At 49.3% G+C, this 19,946-nt stretch overlaps 1 protein-coding gene across 1 annotated transcript in view; it reads right to left on the reverse strand.

Annotated features, from left to right (window-relative positions):
- The window catches only part of SDK1 (sidekick cell adhesion molecule 1), an 860,282-nt gene that overhangs the window by 95,213 nt on the left and 745,123 nt on the right, over nucleotides 1-19,946 (reverse strand). The window contains exons 26-28 of the mRNA XM_069486624.1: nucleotides 13,422-13,537; nucleotides 11,734-11,923; nucleotides 9,205-9,303 (exon numbers count right to left, since the gene is read on the reverse strand). Of these exons, the coding sequence (XP_069342725.1) occupies nucleotides 9,205-9,303; nucleotides 11,734-11,923; nucleotides 13,422-13,537 (405 nt within the window). The remainder of the gene's footprint in view (nucleotides 1-9,204; nucleotides 9,304-11,733; nucleotides 11,924-13,421; nucleotides 13,538-19,946) is intronic.

Below are 19,946 nucleotides of genomic sequence, written 5' to 3' on the forward strand. Positions count from 1 at the left end.
CTTTTTGAATTGTATTATATTCACATGTCTCAAAAACAGTGCACAAGGGTGAGGCAGACGGTACAAAGCACGTTTCCCTCCACCCTGAGCCAGGCACCCCCTCCCCTCTCCCAAGCAAGCTCCATCCGGGTTTCTTGTGTGTGTTTCTGGCCACGAGCTGAGAATACGGAAACGGGCGCAGGAAGATGCCTCCTCCTTTTCCGCACACCGTGGCTTCGTGGGCCCCCTGTCCTGCCCGTGCCCTTCTCACTGGCGTTTGCCGTGCTGTTTGTGTGTTTCCCCCCCTGAGCCTTTGGAAGGTCTATCACTGGTTGTTGGATCTTCTAGTACTTACCCTTAAAGTTTCAATTTGCGCAATGGACTCAATCCTCGGCTTCTCCGGGGAGCACCTGCTACCTCCTCACTGCCGACGGTGATGGGGTTGGCACGGCGCCCTCTTCTCAGCCCTGCCTTTCTGTCACACGACCTTGGCTAGTCACGCTATTGCTTTTATTTCTCCTAGTAGTTGCCTTTATACATTTAAATGCATTGACATCACTGTTATCTGATTTATTATCTCTGAATTACATCTCTTGACAATCACCCACTGCTTTGGAAGCTATGTGAATCAGCGTTTCCACGTCACCTCTAACCTTCTCGGTCTGTCTTCCCCTGGCTTTCGTGAGTCATATCGCTACAGTCATGCTGTTGTGACTCGGAGCATTGGCACTTTGTTGCGCAACCTGGGACTGCGGGCACGAATAGCATGAAAGCAGCTCACAGGGGAGATCAAAGCTGGGTCCACAAGGGACGGTGGTTCACAGATAAAGGCCAAAGCCGGCCGCACATAGAATCAGGTGTCAGCCAGGGGCCTTGGTCCACCTGACAGCTGGAGGAAAGTCAATCTGTGACCAGCACAAAAAGCAACTGGCCAAGGGCCAATCACCATCATCCACATAATTTCAAACTAAAGAAACTAAAGAAAGATATTCCCCAAAGACAAACCAAACTTCATAATAAAGCACAGAGCTACATGGGCAGACATAAACATCACCAACAAGAACATAATCAAACATGATACTTGAAAAACATCAAGAACGATGTGCGACCCAGTAGTTCAGGCATTTGAATATCGTTCCTGTGATGAAGAGATACAAATCGTCCCCATAGCAGCAAAAATCAAGTTACATTAGAAACACACTAACATATGTACATGTAGGTTTCAGCCTGCTCTACGCACGGAATATCTGGGTGGGATTACCTCGCTGATTTGCACAGCGGCTGAACAGATTTCCTCTTCACAGTGTGAAAAAACGTGCCTGAACCTCGGACAGCCAGGACAGCAGAGATACCCGATGCAACGTGCTCTCCAAGCATCTGTGGGCACTAACACGAGCTCTAACATCTGCAGTTCTAACATCTGTGGAACTAACACGAGACCTGCATTCCCAACGCCTGTTAATGCACGTCTCCTGCAATCTCCAGCGGCCCACGTTAGCTCCCTGGATTTCTTACTTCATATTTTGGAAAGTTGTGTGTGATTAAGACTCCTGATGAAAAATTCAAATTGCCTTTCAACTAATAAGTGAGTTAATGAGGTATTATTTACTCTTAGAAGCAAGAGTGTATACACTCTTACAGATGTGTTCTCCTTATGACTTAATCTCTACTGCTATTTCGTGTTTTGTCTCTGCTCAGACCAGGCTGTTGCTGTGAGGAAAGGAAGGTTCTGTTCAAAGGCACGTCTTCGTGAACCACAGAACGTGGGCATTAAGTGAGACCCAGTCTCTCAGACAACCAGACCCTCCTTTCTAGCCACGGCTGCACCTGACTCTCTCGGCTTCCCCGGGGTGACCCTGGCCTCAGCCACGCCTTGGACCACGCGGGTTTCTGCATGTGGCTCTGCGTTCGCCCCCCTCCTCCTCTCGCAGGCCTGTGTTGCCTCGCCTGCGCTGGATGCCGCATTGCCAGGCATGTTTGGATTGTCTCTTGCGGGTGTGAGCCTCGCAGCTCTCTCAGAAGCTCCGGCTTGGGGCAAGTCCCACCTCTCTATGGCCCTCAGGTTCCCATCTCTTGCTAGTGACAATCTCCTAAAAATTAGCCACAACTTATCAGGGGCCTCTACATTCCAGGCACTTCATACCTGTCTCGTTTAGGCTTTGCGACGCTCTGAGAGCAGATACTAGCATTTGCATTTCACAGCAGAGGACAGGGTTGGGGGTTTGCCACGAGCACACAGTGAGCAGGGCTGGGCCAGTGTCCCTCGGGGTTCCAGCCCAAGTATCCCCGGGACACCCTGCTGTCTCCCTGAGCCCCTTCCTGCTGTAAAATGATAGGGTTATGACGATTGAAGAAAAGGGAGACAGAATAGAAAATAATTCTCAGCAAGTCCCTCAGCAGGGTATTCTGACGGTGATCATGACAGAGTGGGAGAAACCGCACAGCGTCTAGAAGCAGTGAGCCCACATCGTGGTGCTGGGGGCTTGACTATGGCACAGCCGCAGAGCAGACCTCCAGCGGGTGACATTCCTGTCCGGGGAGGACAAATTGTTTCAGAAAGTGCCAAAGAAACCAGACCCTCTAGAAGAGCGTCAGGTGCAGCATCGGGAAAGAGGTTGACCAAGGTGGGCCCGGGGTCAGCGCCATGCAGCCGGCTGGAGGTGAAGCCACCGACTCTGAGAGGACAGAACAACCTGCAAGGAGCACACTGGGGACGCACACGGGGGCAGCAGGCAGACCGGAAGCAGGGGAAGTGCATGCTCCCAGGGAGGCCATACGGGGACAAGGCACTGTGGATGTCACGCGTCTGCAGGCGTGGTGGGAGTCACTGTTGCGGAGCTGGCCGGCAGTGTGCACTGACTGGGCTCCGCCCCAGCACAGTCACTTTCCTCTATGAAATGTCGTTGCCCGAGTCCGGGGGCTCCACTCAGGAGAGCCCAGGGTGGATGTGGCTCTACAGCTCTCAGCCCCTAAGTCCCACAGCGCTCCTGGGGGATGGGGGTTTGCCTTTTTAAGATTGTACGTAGTTTGTTTCCTTATTATAAACGTCATCCAAAACAGCAGGACAAAACCCCTGAAATGAGAAAACATCTATGGCCTTAGGGTGGGCCCCCCAGAGGCAGAACCCGAGGCAAGCATTGGGGTGCAAATGGTGACGTGGGAGGCGGCCCAGGGAGAGAGGAGGTGGGTAGAAGTGAGACGGGCAGGGAAGGAAGCTGATGAACTTGGGCACGGGCACCAGAGCAGGGACCCCCCGGGCTGGGCTCTGCCCACTGGGGAGCGGGTGGAGAAGACTTTAGCCTCCTCCCCACCACGCAGAGGGGGAGGGAGCTGTGGATTTACCCACCGGCTCCCGGTGGCATTGGCCGAGGGCTGTCGGGCGGACCCCCTAGGAGTCTGGCTCAATCCTAAGGGCCCAGCAGGTTCTAGCAGCCAGAGAAAGTCCCCCCACCCCAGGCAGAGCCCCTGGAAGCTGGGAGGGGAGAGCGCTGGGTGACAGGGTGCAGGTCCGCCATGAGGCCATCTCCCCACTCAGAGATAGTTGCTGCTATCTTGGGAATTTTTTTTGGTAATCATTTTTCTATGCATATGAATTTTAACCAAAACTAGATTTTCACTCTAAATATGGGGGTTTTCATTCTGCTATTGCCACACAACATATCAAAGCATTTTTTCCCTTCAGAAGCAAGAGTTTTAATGACTGCATAATACTGCACTGAGTGGATAAGGGGGGGTGCCTGCGGCAGGGGTGCCCTCGGCTCCCCTGAACTTTAGCCTCTGCCACTCTAACACGGAGAGGATGCAGCCCCTGAGATAATGTATGTAAATCGTACAGCACAATGTCACTTGTTCCTAATTGCAGAAATCTGAGTTATTATTTCTACCTCTGATTCAGTTTCCACGCTGAGCCACAGGGAGAAAATTCCTCAGCCTCTGGGTAATATTTGCACCTTCCTAGTATGTGCCCTAAAGGAAAAATGGTATCATCTGGTCCCCACACCTCGGTCTGTCGAACATACAGATTACTTCCTATATCTTACCTTGACACATTTAAAAAGTCCTAGACTCAGTGGACAATGCAAAGGAGGCCTTTTCTGTGCATAAATGGCTAAAAGCAGCTGAGTGACAGTCCTTGTATTTTCAGAGAATAATGATAGATGGTGTTGGGAGATAAGAGTGTTTCGGTGGAAAAGGCTAGTTATGTAATTACGGTTACAGCAAGATCAGAAACCATTAGCGCTTTGAATTTCAGCAACGCAAGTCAAGAAGACTCTCGTGTGCATCAGGAAAGAATGGATAAGCCGAGTCAATACTGATGGTGAAATGTGGCTGGAGAAAAGCCTATTTTTAAGGTTTGGATGAATTATGATAATACAAGCACTCAAGGAGCAGGGTCAACTACCGGGAGCATTGATCCAAATTGAAGATTAAAAACACGGAGTGAGAGGCCTAAGAGGGTTTCTGAACACACCTAGAAGATGCAGGAGAAATCACATATCTTAAAAGAGCTGAGAAAGGGTGTGTGCTACGGGTGTGAGACAAGTTCCAGAACCATCCATTCACAAGACATAGAAAGGAGGTGCTAAGATGGTGGGACCACAGACTGGTAGCCTTGTGGGGGTCTCGGCTTCTTGATCAGACCAAAGATGATGCGACGTGGGCGGCGTGGGAGACGTTTCAGGTGGCTGCAAACCACTTATGGACGGTCCGCTCCGTGGCACACAGAAAGCCTGTTCAGTGGGACGTCGCTGGGGCCCCGAGCTCAGGCTCCCACGGCAAGGCCATCAGTAGGGCATGTGCTGCTGACGCCTGGGTAGCTGCCATCAGTGAGTGGGTAGGGGGGCCGCCCTCACCAACATCTGTGAATCGGTCAGAGAACCCACAAGTGCTGAATCAGCCAGGAGGCCCACACAGCCTCACCCAGAGGCTGTGGCTTGCTGGTTTTCCAATTTATCCATCTGAGGGCTGGGAGTGAACAAACGCAACAGTGGGTCGAATGATGAATCTGCAAACACAGATTACATCCAATTGAGCTCCTAATTCTCAGCTGAGTCCTCGCACACCCTTGGTAATAAGCTGAAGGTAAGTGTTAGGCCCTCGAAGGCAGGCAGCCACCTGACTGTGGGGAGGTGTCGGTGGTCGGGGAGAGGGTCTGGCGTGGGCAGTCCTGGGGGGCTGCAGAGCTCATGCATCGCATTAGCTCAGTAGTGTTCACAGGTGTGTGGAGTAGTCTGTCGAAGGCGGGGGTGGTGGCCGTACTCAGGCGGCTACAGCCGCATTCCCCAAAGGAAGGTTCTACGCACTAAAAGCTCTCCATAGTAAAATATTTACGCAAATAAGCAAGTGTTTTTTCCTCTAGGCGCCTGGCAGTGTTTCATGCTGTTAATCTCTTTTGGAAATGCAAGAACATGTTTTGATATAGATTACGAAAGCTCGGACTGCAGAGGTGTTTATATACTCTGAAGGCCGAGCTGCCAGAGTGGGAACATTGATTCAAGGTTTCAGGATGTAAAGTGAGTCGTGCAAAAAGATGTTTTTCTTTTTTCCCCTATGAACACCAACCGGAGTCTTTAGAAATTGTCTTCCCATTTTTCCTACAGCACCTACAATTTGCTGTGCTGGCTGCAATAACATACAGGTGACAGGTTACCCAGACAACACGCGTTACAATTACAACCAAATGCCATTACAACAAAAGAGGCGCCAACGTGATGTTTTCTGCACCACAGGTAGACATAGCATATTTGATTTAGCATCTGCTCTGCCATGGCTGGAGTGCTCAAACTAAATATTAACCTCTCCTTACCTGGCCTTTTGTGATTTTCAGTGACCCGCCTCTAGGGACTACAAATCAAAATCCAAACTTCTCAACGTCCATTAGGAACATTCTGTAACCCAACTGCCTTTCTAGGTTTTTTCCCCTCTCTTGTCAACATGAACCCTTGTTCCAGCACCTGGAGCCGTGGAGAACAAATGAACGCAACACCCCTTCAGTGAATACGAAGCAGACACGAGGACTACACTGAGCTCACAGTGACACGAAGGCCTGTGAGCAGCCCCCAGGTCTCCAGCTCCCTCGGGTCCAGGGAATGAGGAAATATTAAATGTGATATTAAGACTAACATTTATTGAGCACTTACTATGTGGCAGGCATTGTTCTAAGTGCTTTGTGTGCACCTCATTTAACTTGATGAGGGAGGCGTGAATGTTATTCCCCTTTGAGGGGTGGGGAAACTGAGCCATGGAGATTTTAAACAACTTTTATAAATTTACTCAGCTAGTAAATGGCAGGCTGGGGCCTCACCTGGGTAGTGTTGCTGCCATGTCCAACATGCCACCCATGCTGCCACTGTGCCTGTCTGCGACACAGCATTTAAAACACAGGGAAAAATAAAAGCGGGCAGCCCGAGGTTCATGCCATGTAACTCATGCAGACTATACCTGCTTTCTTTTTTGCTATGTACATGAATCTGCAATGAATATATTCGTGCATTTCTCCTGTGTACACACGTGAGAGTTTCTCTAGGGAAAAAGGCCCAGCCTAGAAGTGCAGAGCTGCCGGGTGGAGCATGGACGTGTTTGCCTTTCCCCGATATTGGCAGTTCCCACTCTGGCAGCTCGGCCTCCAGAGTGGCCGCACCAATTCACCTTCCTAGCAACGTGCGGGAGGGGGCTTGTTCCTCCACATCCCCATGTGTACTTGGTGTTATCACTCTTTCTTATGGTTCCAAATCTGACTGACGTGAAATGGCATTCCATTGTTGCCTCAATTATCATTTTATACTGCCTTTATAATCAGAGAAACAAAGGTTAAAGACAGCCTGAAACGTTAACGACAGATTTTAAAGAGAGCTGGCAGTCTCATCTGGACAGTGGGATCGTGCCGTGCTACCAGGAGCAAAGAGAAGAGCCCAACCAGGCAGAGAGCTGGAGGTACAGAGGACACCCCATGTGAGTCTTCACGGAGGAGCAGAGGCCCCGACAAGCACACCCTGGAGCCGGTTGGGGCCAGAGCCTCACCATGTTTCCAAGGAAGGCCTTAGGTGGGCAGGTCAAAGTCATGGCATCAGAATCAGAGCACAGGCCTCTCTTTGGCAAGAGAGAAACACGGATGAAACACACTTTGCTCCCACACGACCTCGTGCAAACCTGTTCTAGAATTGCTTCTCTTCTTGGCAGCCCAGTGGGCGACAGTGAAGGCACAGAGATGACCGAGGAGTCAGGGTGTGCTGGGAGGCTCTACTGATGCAGGCAGCAGGAGCCAGGGGCTCTAGGCAGGGTGAGGCTGGGGAGGGCCTGCTTCTTCATAGCGAACACAGTTCTCTCGGCCACCCGGGACTAGAAGCAACAGGTTAGAATTTCACCCTCTGTGCCCCAGTGTTTCCTGTTTCACTGCATGCTGGGGACGACTTCTGGGTAATTAGATATTTAGCCCTGCTTGTTTAGAAAGGCTGCAGCCTGGTGGTGTACTGAGGCGGGCCCTGCCAGGCTGTGGGCTCCGGCACAACCCTTGGCCCTGGCCATCTGGCCCTCTGCTCTGCAGACTGTGCCCCTCCCCCAGGTCTGGGCTCTCGGCAGGCAGCGCAGGCCCCAGCTGTGACCTGCGGCCCCTCGGCTGCGGCAGCCCCTGAAACGCTCGCTTCCATGGTGGCTTTTGCAGCTGCTCATTTCTGATTTTAGTAGCAAGAACCTGCAATTCCAAAGGTCACCTAGTTCGGGAATGCTACACTCATAGCGAAATACTTCAATCTAGCACCTCCAGAAGTCACAGAAATCAAAGTGAAAACAGGCCACAGCCTTCCTGAGTATGAGCGAGGGACCCTCCAGGCCCCATCCTAATGAAGCAAGTGCTCAAAAAATATTTGACTTTCAGTCCACCCTTCTCACTGCGGCCTGAGGTGTTATCTAAAAGACAGATCTGATCACGTCACTCTCCTGCTCAGAGTCCGTGGGCGACTGACTCCCTACCGCACTTGGCACAGGTTTTCAAAGTTTTTTTTTCCTAATGAAACCATTAATCAAACCAAACCTTAGAATCCCAAGATCAAAGGCAGGCAAGAGTGATGAATTTTACCACCTGTTTGTGAGTTCAGATTTATAATTTTACTGTAAATCACCTAGAACACAAGCTAACTGAATCTGGGGGTCTCCAGTGTGTTAGGATTAGGGAAATCCCATATTTGAGAGCTCCTGGGTGTGGAGCAATATCCTGTGCCTCGTGCCTGTGCCTCTAAAAGCCCAATTTAAACCGTCTGGGCCTCAGGGCCACGTTCTCCAGGGCACAGCAGGGCGCTCACAGCAGCTCTTAACTGGCCCCACTGACACCGGCAGCCTTGGACCTGCCTTCGGTCCCACAGGCAAAGGTGTCCTATCCTGGCCGAGTGGATGCTTCTCTTCCCTCCTTCCAAGGCTTTGGAAGCTACTTGTCCTTGAGATCGAGCTCAAAAGCAGCCCACTACGACTCTCACCCAGAAGGAGCTGCCTGCGGGGCATTTAACAGAGTCTTTATCACACCCACCACATTGTAACTTCACTGTGTATCTCCCTTGTGGGACAGGGGTGTGTTGTGGATGGGCACATCCTATTAATTCCTTACCTCCCACTATGCATATGATGCCTGGCTCATAGAAAGTCCTAATTTGTCTCGGTGAAAGGGAGAATAAATAAAGAAACTGATCATATTTTAAAATATAATTTGCTGCCTTTAAGGAACTGGGAAAAATTAAGGCTTTTCATCAATGTTATCAGAGTAGCTTCTCTAAATGAAAAGTTAAAAGTAAATTAATTTCCTGGGACCCAAGGCATACACTTCACATCAGTAGCTTCTTACGAGGATCGGGTGCAAGCACTGTAGCAGGAAGACGTTTCCAGGAGCTCAGGAGCAAAGCCCATATCTGCATCTTCCATGAAAAACTAGCCTATTGTTTCCCAAATACGCATCAAAATAGCCTGATATTTCACAGTGTAAAGGGAAGGTTGATTACAAACGGCATTTCCATGAACCTCGAACAAATGGAAGAAATTCTGGGTTAACAAAATGCAAATTTCATTCCACAAAAAAGCCTTTGTGCATAACTCAGAGAACAGTCAAGGGGTCCATGATCATCTCAGCTCAGAAAATGCGAGGCTGTTGTAGACGTGATTTTTTTAACCTCATAAGTACCTAATAAAAATGGAAGAATCAATCTGATTATTTCTCCACGTTTGGTCACCGTGGTCCCTTACCCAGAATGATGCCGTTGGGCTCCTCTGGAGGCTGCCACACGATCCGCACCGAGGTGAGCCTCACTTCAGGGAACACGAGCCTCACGGGGGGGCCTGGGGCTGAAGAGAAAGACACGGTGATCCAGACGCCGAGACAGTGACAGGTTACACAGGATTCTGAGGGTCAGCCAAGTGCAGCCCCAACCACGGATGACACTGGTCAAGGGTGGAATGCTCTGAAGTCTCACACAAATGACTTTTGCAGTCTAACTGGCTCTGTGTGGCTCCCCGACCAGTTTGAGAAAACACCTCATTTTGAATCCTGTCCATCTACTTTCCAAGCTCCAAAATCAGGGCTCAGAAACTATGCTAGGAATAGTGTGAGTGTCACTGATATACCAGGAAACTAGTGCATGGTCACCAGAGGACTTTGTAGAGTATACATCAAGTCGAAAGTGAAGATTTCACTAATCTAAACTGAGCTTCCTTCACTGGGTTTGACATCTGCAAAGCAGGCGTTTGATAAGGTGGCCCGACGTTCTTTCCAACTCTAAATGCAGGTTATAATTACTGATGAAATAAGATGTTTATAATCAGTAATTTTTCTCATATGCACGTTCCGTCTCTCCTGCACTGTCCTAGAAAATTACGAGTTGATGTGCACAAATGCACATAATAATTCTTCTGTGTGGTTCAGTGCACCAATAATTCAAAAAGCAGTTATGTGTTGTAAAACCACTGAATAATAGGGTCGTAGCCTTCATAAAATATATTTACTTACTTAGATAGGCAAGGAAGTGTGTGGCCAGTGTGAGCTTCCTGTTGGGACTTAATAACCGATTGATTCCCAGGTAAGAGGAACAGGCACGGAACAATCAATACCAGAATAGAATGATGTGCGTTAGTCATTCCAGGGCTGGTGAATTCTGCCTCCGGCTATTAAGCTGAGAACAGTATTTTAAATTTTGAACATGTGCTATGACACCTATTTTGGGGTAAAATAAATACTGAAGGAGGCCACTGGCTTGCAGCAAGGACTAATTCACAGACGTGCAAATTCTGACGCCCCCTGGGCTAATCAGTGGATCACATTGCAACGAGGAAGAGGAAGGACATATCTGTATGAAGACTGAGTGAGATAAGAAAGGTCATTCCATACTCGCCAACGTGCTTCAGGAAGAAACAATTGCAACAGGCCTAGTGTTAGGAAGTTTCTAAAATGTCCCTTCTTACTTTTCATCTGAGTAACCTGTGATACTATGCTGCGTATAGTCTTGCAAAGAAACAGTGTCCAGGTTCCATTTGCCCCTGCAGATCCCCACGCCCCTGAGACCCTGTGCTGGGGAGGACGGACACACCAGCGTGGAGGGCTCACTCGCTCATGGAGGCAAAGCCGGGAGTGCTGCTCCCCAATGAAATGGAGAGAACGGTTTCCACTCAGCGGTTGGCGTGTGTTTGGGGCTCATTCAATCACTCAGTAAAGATGCTTAAGAAAATCTGCAGTTGCTTCCCTGCTGTCAGACCCTCTGATCCCCACGGCGGGTTTTTTGGGGGGAGATCGGTGTCTTTCCCCTGACATATTCATTACAGTCTGTTCAATAATGAAAATGTAAAGGCGCTAACCTTTGCATGTTTGACATCTGCAAGGTGGGAAAACATATTTACTGATGACTTAGACTTGCCTAAAGCAAAGCCGGTGTGACGTGCTTCTCATGCGGATCTGGAAATGCAGGGACCTGGGGACCCTGGAGCCCGTCAGACACACAGCTGCCCACAGGGGAACTTGGAATCATGGCTCATAACGCACGTGGCGAGAACAGGCAGAACCAAGAGAATGGAGGCACACCAGTCTACTCTGGACTTTTTAACTACAACAGCCCCCTTATCCTCGGTCTCACTTTCCAGTTTCAACTCCAGTTACCCCTGGTTAACCTCGATTCAAAACTATTAAATGGAAAATTCAGAAATAAACAATCCCTAAGTTCTCAGTGGCGTGCTGCTCTGCGTAGTGTGATGAACTCTCGTGCTGTCCTTCTCTATCCCGCCCAGGAGGTGACTCTTCCCTTCGTCCAGGGCATCCACGATGTCTACACTGCCCGCCTGTTAGTCACTTGGTAGCCGTCTCGGTTATCAGATGGGAAAAAACAGAATTCCAGGGTCCCGTACTATCTGCAGTTTGAGGCATCCACTGGGGGTCTGGGACATGTCCCCGGATAAGGGGCACCGCCCTAGCTGTGCGCATAGCCGCGGCCACACGGAGCAGCCGCCCCGCCCTCACGGCCTCTCTCCAGCACCGCCTGTGGCAGAGTTACGATGCAAACTCTGCACAGGTTCATAATTAGGCTGTAAAAATTCACTCCAGGCTGAAATTGGCCATAGAAACACTCAGTGACTGAAAAACAATTTTGTTTTGTTTCTTTCAACTCAAAAAAAAAAAAAAAAGACATTTGAAAATTAAGTTAAAAAACAACAGCAATTTGAATTGTTTGGATTGGAAACGCAAACTTGGGAGCCAGCGGGGCGCACGAAGGTGAAAATCGTAAAACGTACCATCGTCTTTGGTGCGCTCGAGGATGAGGGGCGAGCTGGGGACCCCGTTCCCGATGCGGGTGAACGCCAGCACCTGGAGCTCGTACAGCACGAACTTGCGCAGGCCTGCCAGCAGCGCGGACTGTGTGTGGTTCCCTCGCACGACGTGGCTTCTGGGCTCAGAATCCAGATCTTTGGCCCGGAACAGGATCTGAAGCACCGACACAGCGCGGATGGTTACGATGACGCAGCACGTCAGGATGGGACCTCCTGGGCACGGGGCAGGCTCCCAACCACAAATCAAGGACCAACCAACTGTGCTTTCTCCCCGAGGACGGCTGTGCCAAAAGCTTATGGATCTGATCGCTACATGCTGGCGTGTGGGGAGGAAGATGGTGAAGAAGCGATGGCACTCCAGAGTGGAAGGGGAGCTTATCGCCCTGCCCACGGCTGGGCCAGTTGGCTGCCTGGTCGTAATTTGCGAGATCTGAGTTGCCCAACTGCAGCCACGCCAAGCACAGCCACTAAAACAAAGACTCAGTTATGAGCACAGAGACATTCTGCTTCCTACGCAGGAGCCAGCAGCCCCCTAGGTTTACAGGCTCCATGGAAACTGGGTTTCTGCCCCAAAAGACCTGCTGTTCTCCACATGGACCGGAAGCTGCAGCCTCCCTGGGCTATGCTCGGGCCACAGACACAGCTGTCCTCTGATGCTCTCAGCCACAGTCCCCAAGTCCTCACTCACAGCCCACCCCTCTGAGCTGCCCTCTGAGATCAGGGACTAGAGGCTGTGAAAGGCAGAGTCAGCAGGGAGGGGTTGGGGAGGAGCATTTTCCTCCAGGACCCAAGAATGTGGCATTTTGGTCACTGAACCCACTCAACAGGATTGCCACGTATCACGGAACCAAGCAGGGAGCACCTAGAAGGCCCGGGAGGGAGGAAGCATGAGAACAGGTGGGGGAACAAGAGCCAGGTAGGAGAAATTTGGGGAAGGCAAAGAGGTGCCAAGCGTGGCCTTGCTGGCCACATCCAGGAAAGCTCGTTCTGCTGCTTGGCAGAGCTGAGCTGAGAGCAGACGGGGACATGGGCTCGTCACCTCCAAGTGACGGAACAAGGAATAGAAGGAGGTTTTAAAGGGTCAAGGTAGATGCATGGAAGGCGGAACCCAGAGAAGGCTCCCTGGAGAAGCTGCGACGGCTCTGTTCTTAAGCTGATGCCACTGCTAGGACCAACCAGTGACAATGACACACAATGACAAACACGCACCCATCTAAGCACACTTAGTGCCGAACGTGAGCAAGGGTGCTTTATAAAATAACCCACTTAATTCCCACTCCAGTCCTATCAAGGGGCTACTGTCATCATTCCCACTTCACAAGTGAGGATACAAGGCACAGAGTTTAAGTAACCAGCCTGGGCACGGCAGCGGCTGGGGCAGGGCCGGGCGTGAGCTGGGAGTCTGAGTCCAACCCCAAGTTTATGCTACTATCGGTGTCCTGATTTGGCATTTGTTAAGTGTCATGCCAGGGCCAATTCCCAGACTGTAACAAGGCTTGGATAAGGCAACTGATGTAAAAAAAACACTGATGTAAAAGAGGCCAGTGCTTTAGATGTGTAAGAGAATAAACATGGGTTGGTTTGGAGGAACGACGTGTTAGCGTCTCCCCACCCGGCTCTGTAAGCAAAGGGGGGGTCACCTTAACACATACCTTGTAGCCCAGGATAAGGCCATTCTGGTCCTGCTCCGGCACAGAAGCCCATGTCAGCAAAATCTGGGTTGAGCTGACAGCCTCGGCTGACACATTTTCAGGGGCAGCTGAAGGAACTGTGAAGAATGAGTTAAATAGATTGGCATCAAATGTATAAAGGCTTCTACAAATAAAGGTCCAATTTTGAACCAAATAATCAAGCTGTCCTTGAAATAGCAATGTATTCTGAGCACTTTGTAGTAATCAGATTAAACCTGCAGGAGTATAACAGATATGTAAATCTCTTTAATATTAGCAACAAATTCCATAAATCCTGGGTATTTAGGAGCTCAATTTTACCTGAGTCCACCTAGCAAGAAAATATGCTTGGTCTTTTTTTCTGTATTAATTTGTGGAAACTGCAGACTTTAATCTCAAGTGGGAAATCCTCACTTTCAGACAGACGTCAGTTCGCTGACATCGCTGAACCCAGCGTTCTGCGAGGGCACAGGCGGGGCTGGCGGGGGGAGGTGATGTTAGGATTTACACATAACAAGGAGAAGAAAAAGGGTTTACTAAGCGCTTATCTTGTGCCAGCCGCCTTCAGATGCATAATTGCATTTAATCCGCACAATGATCCAATGCGGTAGATAACATTACCCTCTTCCACCAATGAGAAAACTGGAGCTCGAGGAAATTGCATTCTATTCCATTCAAATGAAGGCATTCTGACAATGAGGCGGGTGTACAGGGGCAGCCGCACAATTCTTGACACACGTGCACATCAGGTCATCTTCTTACTTTCATGCAATCTCTCCCCTGTTTACCTTGTCACTGAATTAATTTGTCTTGATGTGTCTGCAGTGATTCAAATACAATGTGTACAAAAACAACAGCTACAATTTAAAAACAAGGACTTTATATTCTAGATTTGTGGTCCTCAGTCCCCGGGACCATGGACCGGTCTGTGGGCTTTTAGAAACCATGATGCACAGCAGGAGGTGAGCGGTGGGCAAGCACTCGAAGCTTCATCTGTGTTTACAGCTGCTCCCCATTGCTCCCATCACCGCCTGAGCTCCGCCTGTCAGATCAGCGGTGGCATTAGATTCTGCATTATGGTGAGTTGTATAATTATTTCACTGTATATTACAATGTAAATAATAATAAAGTGCACAATAAGTGTAATGCACTTGAATCATCCTGAAACCATCCCCATCCCCACCCTGGTCTGTGGAAAAATTGTCTTCCATGAAACCAGTCCCTGGTGCCAAAAAGGTTGGGGACCACTGTTCTAGATAATATCAATTTGCTTTGCTGATTTTCTTGTGGGCCCATTCAAACTTCCAACACCATCCAGGCAGGAAAAGATGGATCTGGGCACATCCCAAGGCAAGTGAGAGGATGCAGCTTTATAACCAGAGACAAGAAGTTCTCAGTGGGGCCTGAAGATCCACTACACACCAGGCATCTGTGGTCAAAACAAGAAGAGAGGCCGGGCGTGGTGGCTCATGCCTGTAATCCTAGCACTCTGGGAGGCCGAGGAGGGAGGATCGCTCGAGGTCAGGAGTTCGAGACCAGCCTGAGCAAGAGCCAGACCCCGTCTCTACTAAAAATAGAAAGAAATTAGCTGGACAACTAAAAATATATAGAAAAAATTAGCCAGGCATGGTGGCGCATGCCTGTAGTCCCAGCTACTCAGGAGGCTGAGGCAGGAGGATTGCTTAAGCCCAGGAGTTTGAGGTTGCTGTGAGCTACGCTGATGCCATGGCACTCTAGCCTGGGCAACAGAGTAAGACTCTGTCTAAAAAAAAAAAAACAACAAGAAGAGAAACACCTGCAGTTCCCCACCTTCTGGCACCTTGCCTCGTTCAACCCTCCTGAGCACCCTGTAGGGCGGTTGACTCTGCAGATGAAGGATCAGAGGCTCTCGTAGGTCACTTCTAGGGGGGGAAAATTGTCTTTTGAACTCAGGAGGTCTTGAGGCTCACACTGGGGAGTGAGATGCTCAGGGGGCAATGGAGCAGGACCCGACTCAGCAGGGGGTCTTGGGGTGCTGCCCTGACCTCTGTGCCTCAGTTGTCCCATCTGTGAAATGGCAAAGCCCGGCCCACCTTCATGCTTTGGCGTCTGTCTTCTCCCCCACCCAGCACTTTGCAATTAGGTGATCAATAGCTATTTGCTGTAGAAAGTGAAATGTTGATGCTGCGACCACCCCTAGACCATGAAGTGGGAAGTGCCTGGTACAGAGCCTGACACATGGAAGGTGAGTGGAGGTGTCGGTTCCCTTTCTCCTTGGCAATCCTACCAGGCTCCGAGGACACAGGGGTGCACGAATGCACCTCTGCAGCCAGAGCTCAGGGGGCTTCCTCTACTGTCTTTCCGTAGACCCATCCACTCATCCGTTCCTGCAGACACGAGGACTTCCTCCCTGTTGCAAAGAGGCCATGAAGATAGCTCTGCTAGTCAGTGAATCTGAAGATACAGAGAGTAACATGTGTTTGCACAACAATGCTGTTCCCAACATCTGATCGCCAGCTTTTCTATAGCAAAGTGCTTTGGTCTCCCTGGTTATGGGTTGAACTGTGCACCCCGTGAATTCATAGTTTGGAGTCCTAACCTTGGTGCCTCAGAACATGATCCTTTTTGGAGACAGGGTTGCTGTACATACAACTAGTCAAGGTGCGTCACACTGAAGCAGGGGCACCCAAACCAGTGTGACTAGTGTCCTTACAAAAAGGAGGGATTTGGACACAGATACACACGCAGAGAAAGTGTCAGGGAAGAGGAAGACACACACAGTGGGAGAATGCCCTGGGAAGACCCGGGAGATGCTGCCACAAGCCCAGGGCCCCCAGAAGCTGGAGAGAGGCCAGGACAGACCCACAGACCCTTCCCCAGCACCTTGGTCTCAGATTCTGGCCTCCAGGACTGAGAGAGAATACTTTTCTGTTGTTTAGCCACCCAGTTTGGGGTACTTGGTTATGATGCAAATACGGTTTTTAAGACAAAATGCCAGGATCCATATGGCATTGGAAGCCCTCAAAGGGCTGCTGCTACGTGACTTAGTGGCGTAAGTAGGCGGCCACCATGGCTGGGAGCTTCCATAAACAAAGGATGAGGGAGAGGAAAGGATGAAGGCCCCACTGCAAGTCACAGTCTAGCAGGGCTGAGGAGACACTGAGCCTGGGGGTGGCAGCCTGCACCCCCTCTGCCCCTTCCACACCCTGCCAGGTTTCCCCGGGGGAGGGGGGGCATGCAGTCCTTGAAGGGCTCCGTCCCTGGCCGTGACAATCCTAGGAGCAGCACCTCTCCCCTTCTTTCCTCACTACGTCTCGCATCTTCCCTGCATGGCATTAGATTGGCTGCCAGGCGTAGGTCACCGATGTGCCCACAACATACAAAAGTCACCTGCTCGTGCCTGTTACTGTAAAAGCCACAGTGACCCTCCTTACATTGCTGGAGGGAGATACTGCTGGTCAGCTCAGTGTGGTAGATAAACTCCCTCCCAAATATGTCAGCTGAGAGTCATTCATCCAGTTGTTCGGTCCTTCACTGAAACTCTATTAATTTATTTGAGCAGTTAAGTGTCATAGAAAAGAAACACTTGTAATTTCGAGGCTGGCTGGTTCTCTGGGGAGGAGGGATGCTCGTCACGGGCGCCCTCTGTCCTCAGCCTTCCAGCTGTGGTGCCCACACTCCTCGTTCCTGCTCCCTGTGCCCGCAAGTGGCACCCACGGGGTGTCTTAAACACCACGAGGGCTTTTACCAGGGCTTATACATATACTTATTTTACAAAAGAGAGTAATAAACTGAAACATTGAATCACTATGAATTAAAGGCGTCACTATCATTAAAAGAAAATATAAACTTACAATTTATGTGAGTTTATTCAGAACAAGATGAGAACGCCAAACATACTGTATGCCCAAGATATTAGTGCTGTGTTCCAAAAACTGTCCCTGGCTGTAAAAAGAGAGGCCATTGTCATAGCAACACAATGGGTCCACCTCACTAATCCTTAACTGCTTCCTGTGGGTCAATCTTTGAAACTGTAAGTGCCCAATTCTCACTACAGACCTACAAATGACAGCTGATTTTCCGAGAGGTGGTAATATGTGCATCCATTTGCCAGAGGGGCATCCGTGTCCCCAAAGAGCAGCGGCAAGCTGGTGATTGCAGCAACTCAGACACAGCCAGATTTCTCGCAAGGAGAGAGCCAGGCGAGGTTGCTGAAGAAGAAAACGGCAGAGTTCAGGATGCCAGTTTCAGCTAATTCAAATTCTATTCTATCAGGGCAAGATCTGTCATTTATTTGCAAAGTTTTTAGGGTTTGAAGAAGAAAAATCTTACCCATTATCTCTGTTGAGGCAGATTCAACTCCTTTTCCAACCTGGCATCTTAAGCTTTGAGACATTGTTAGAAATTCTCCTTTCATTAAAAACAAAACCACTCAGAACGCTCACTCTCTCCTTCCCGTCTCTCCCTCCTCCACCGGGGTTCTCACCGCGCAGCTCACTGCTCCTCCTCATGTGGTCTCTTTGGATTTAAGGCCTCATTTATCCCCCTAATATATCATAATATATCATAAGATGTCACGGGACCTGCTAGACTGCACTTCAAGGCTGTCAATTTCATTGAGATGTGGTTTGAAATGTCCTTCTCCACGTCCCAGTGCTGGGTCCAGTTTCCTGCACACAGTGCCATTGCTAAGTACCAAGGAACTGCTGTTTCCAATGAGGTGACACTTTTATCCAGACATGGTCATCAGCTCCGTTCCCCTCCTTAGTTCTCTCTCCAGCCCCCTCTCCCTGAGGCAGGGCTCCACTCTACCCTTCAGCCCTTGTGAGAAGATATCAAGGGCAATGAGGACAATTTTCAGGACTCTCCAACTATGCACAAAGTGTACAATCTACGACCTTACTTATGTCACTGACAGCCCCCACCTCCCCCCCTGGCTCCGCCCCCACTCCAAAAGGCCGAGCAGTGTCTGGCCGGCTCGGCTCCTCCGCTGGGGAGGGAAGTGTCAGCAGGTCCAGGGAAGACAGGAAGTCAAAACCGCTGTGACTGGAAGGGCCTTGCGGTTAGAGGAGGGGGGCTTCCCACAGAAGGAGGTTCTGGAAGCTCCATCCAGAAGAGCCAAGTACAAGGGGAAGGAACAAAGTGCTACAGGACCAGCAGCACTGGAGGGGCACCTGTGGACCCCCAGGTGGGGGAGAACTGATGCTGAGAACGCCCACTCACCAGAAAAGAGATCGGCCCAAAAGCCATGCCTAAGGGCTCATTATTCCAGCATTAAAAATGTCTACAATCTGAATCATCCAATCTTGAAATGAGCATCAATAACCCAACTGTTCAACTGGTAATGAAAATACTTGAACCAAAACTCAACTCTTCTTCCCAGAGAGCTATGTATGGCACCCGCATTTCTTTTTTTTTTTTTTTTTTTTTTTTTTTTTGTTGAGACAGAGTCTCACTTTGTTGCCCAGGCTAGAGTGAGTGCCGTGGCGTCAGCTTAGCTCACAGCAACCTCAGACTCCTCGGCTTAAGCGATCCTACTGCCTCAGCCTCCCGAGTAGCTGGGACTACAGGCATGCGCCACCATGCCCGGCTAATTTTTTTTTCTATATAGATTTTTAGTTGTCCATATAATGTCTTTCTATTTTTAGTAGAGACGGGGTCTCGCTCAGGCTGGTCTCGAACTCCTGACCTTGAGCGATCCACCCGCCTCGGCCTCCCAGAGTGCTAGGATTACAGGCGTGAGCCACCGCGCCCGGCCCGCATTTCTAATTGAACAAAAATCCAATCAAAAATTTAGAAATAATTTTCTGTAAGTTGTAACTTTCAAAAAATGAAAGAATGTGATTACTGACAAAGCAAAGCTTCAGTTGCAAGAACAATTATTACTCTTGATCAAAAACCTTCTCAACAAGTGAACTATGAACATGGCAATACTGAATCGATATAGTTAATTCTGCACAGGCCGTCTGTGAGCCCCCTGGAGCTATACCTGATTCAATCGACTAAGACAAAAACGATTTGTTATGCTTCTTTTGATACAAAATCCATATTTCAATATTAATTAAAACATAGCAGTCACTACAAAAATAAACAGCATTGCTGGAGAAAGCCTCCTCAGAGTTATTGTGTAAGAGTTGATACAGGATTGTCTGAAGAGAACAAAGTTAGAAGAAAAAAACCTGGAGTGAGTGAATTCACACATAAAGGATTATCCTCTGCATCCTCTTGACTACTGTAAAAACAGGTTTTCAACAGTTGGGAAGGTTTGAACAAAAATATAGTCTCAACTCAGTAGTTTGCCATTAGTTTACTTTGTTTTCAAAGCATATCCTTTGAAAAATTATCAAAACAATATTTCCATTTTCATTACAATTTCTTCATTTTTTATATAACATTTATTTTGTTGTTTTCTGAAATAAATCCTTGAAAAGTTTAGCTGGGTGTAAAATTCGAGATTGAGGGTTGTTTTCTTTTAGCTCCTTCAAGATCATCATCCCATTTGCCTTCTCTCCCCTGTTGTTCTTGAGT

This window comes from Eulemur rufifrons, chromosome 14 (assembly GCF_041146395.1).
Source record: "Eulemur rufifrons isolate Redbay chromosome 14, OSU_ERuf_1, whole genome shotgun sequence".
NCBI classification, from domain to species: domain Eukaryota; kingdom Metazoa; phylum Chordata; class Mammalia; order Primates; family Lemuridae; genus Eulemur; species Eulemur rufifrons.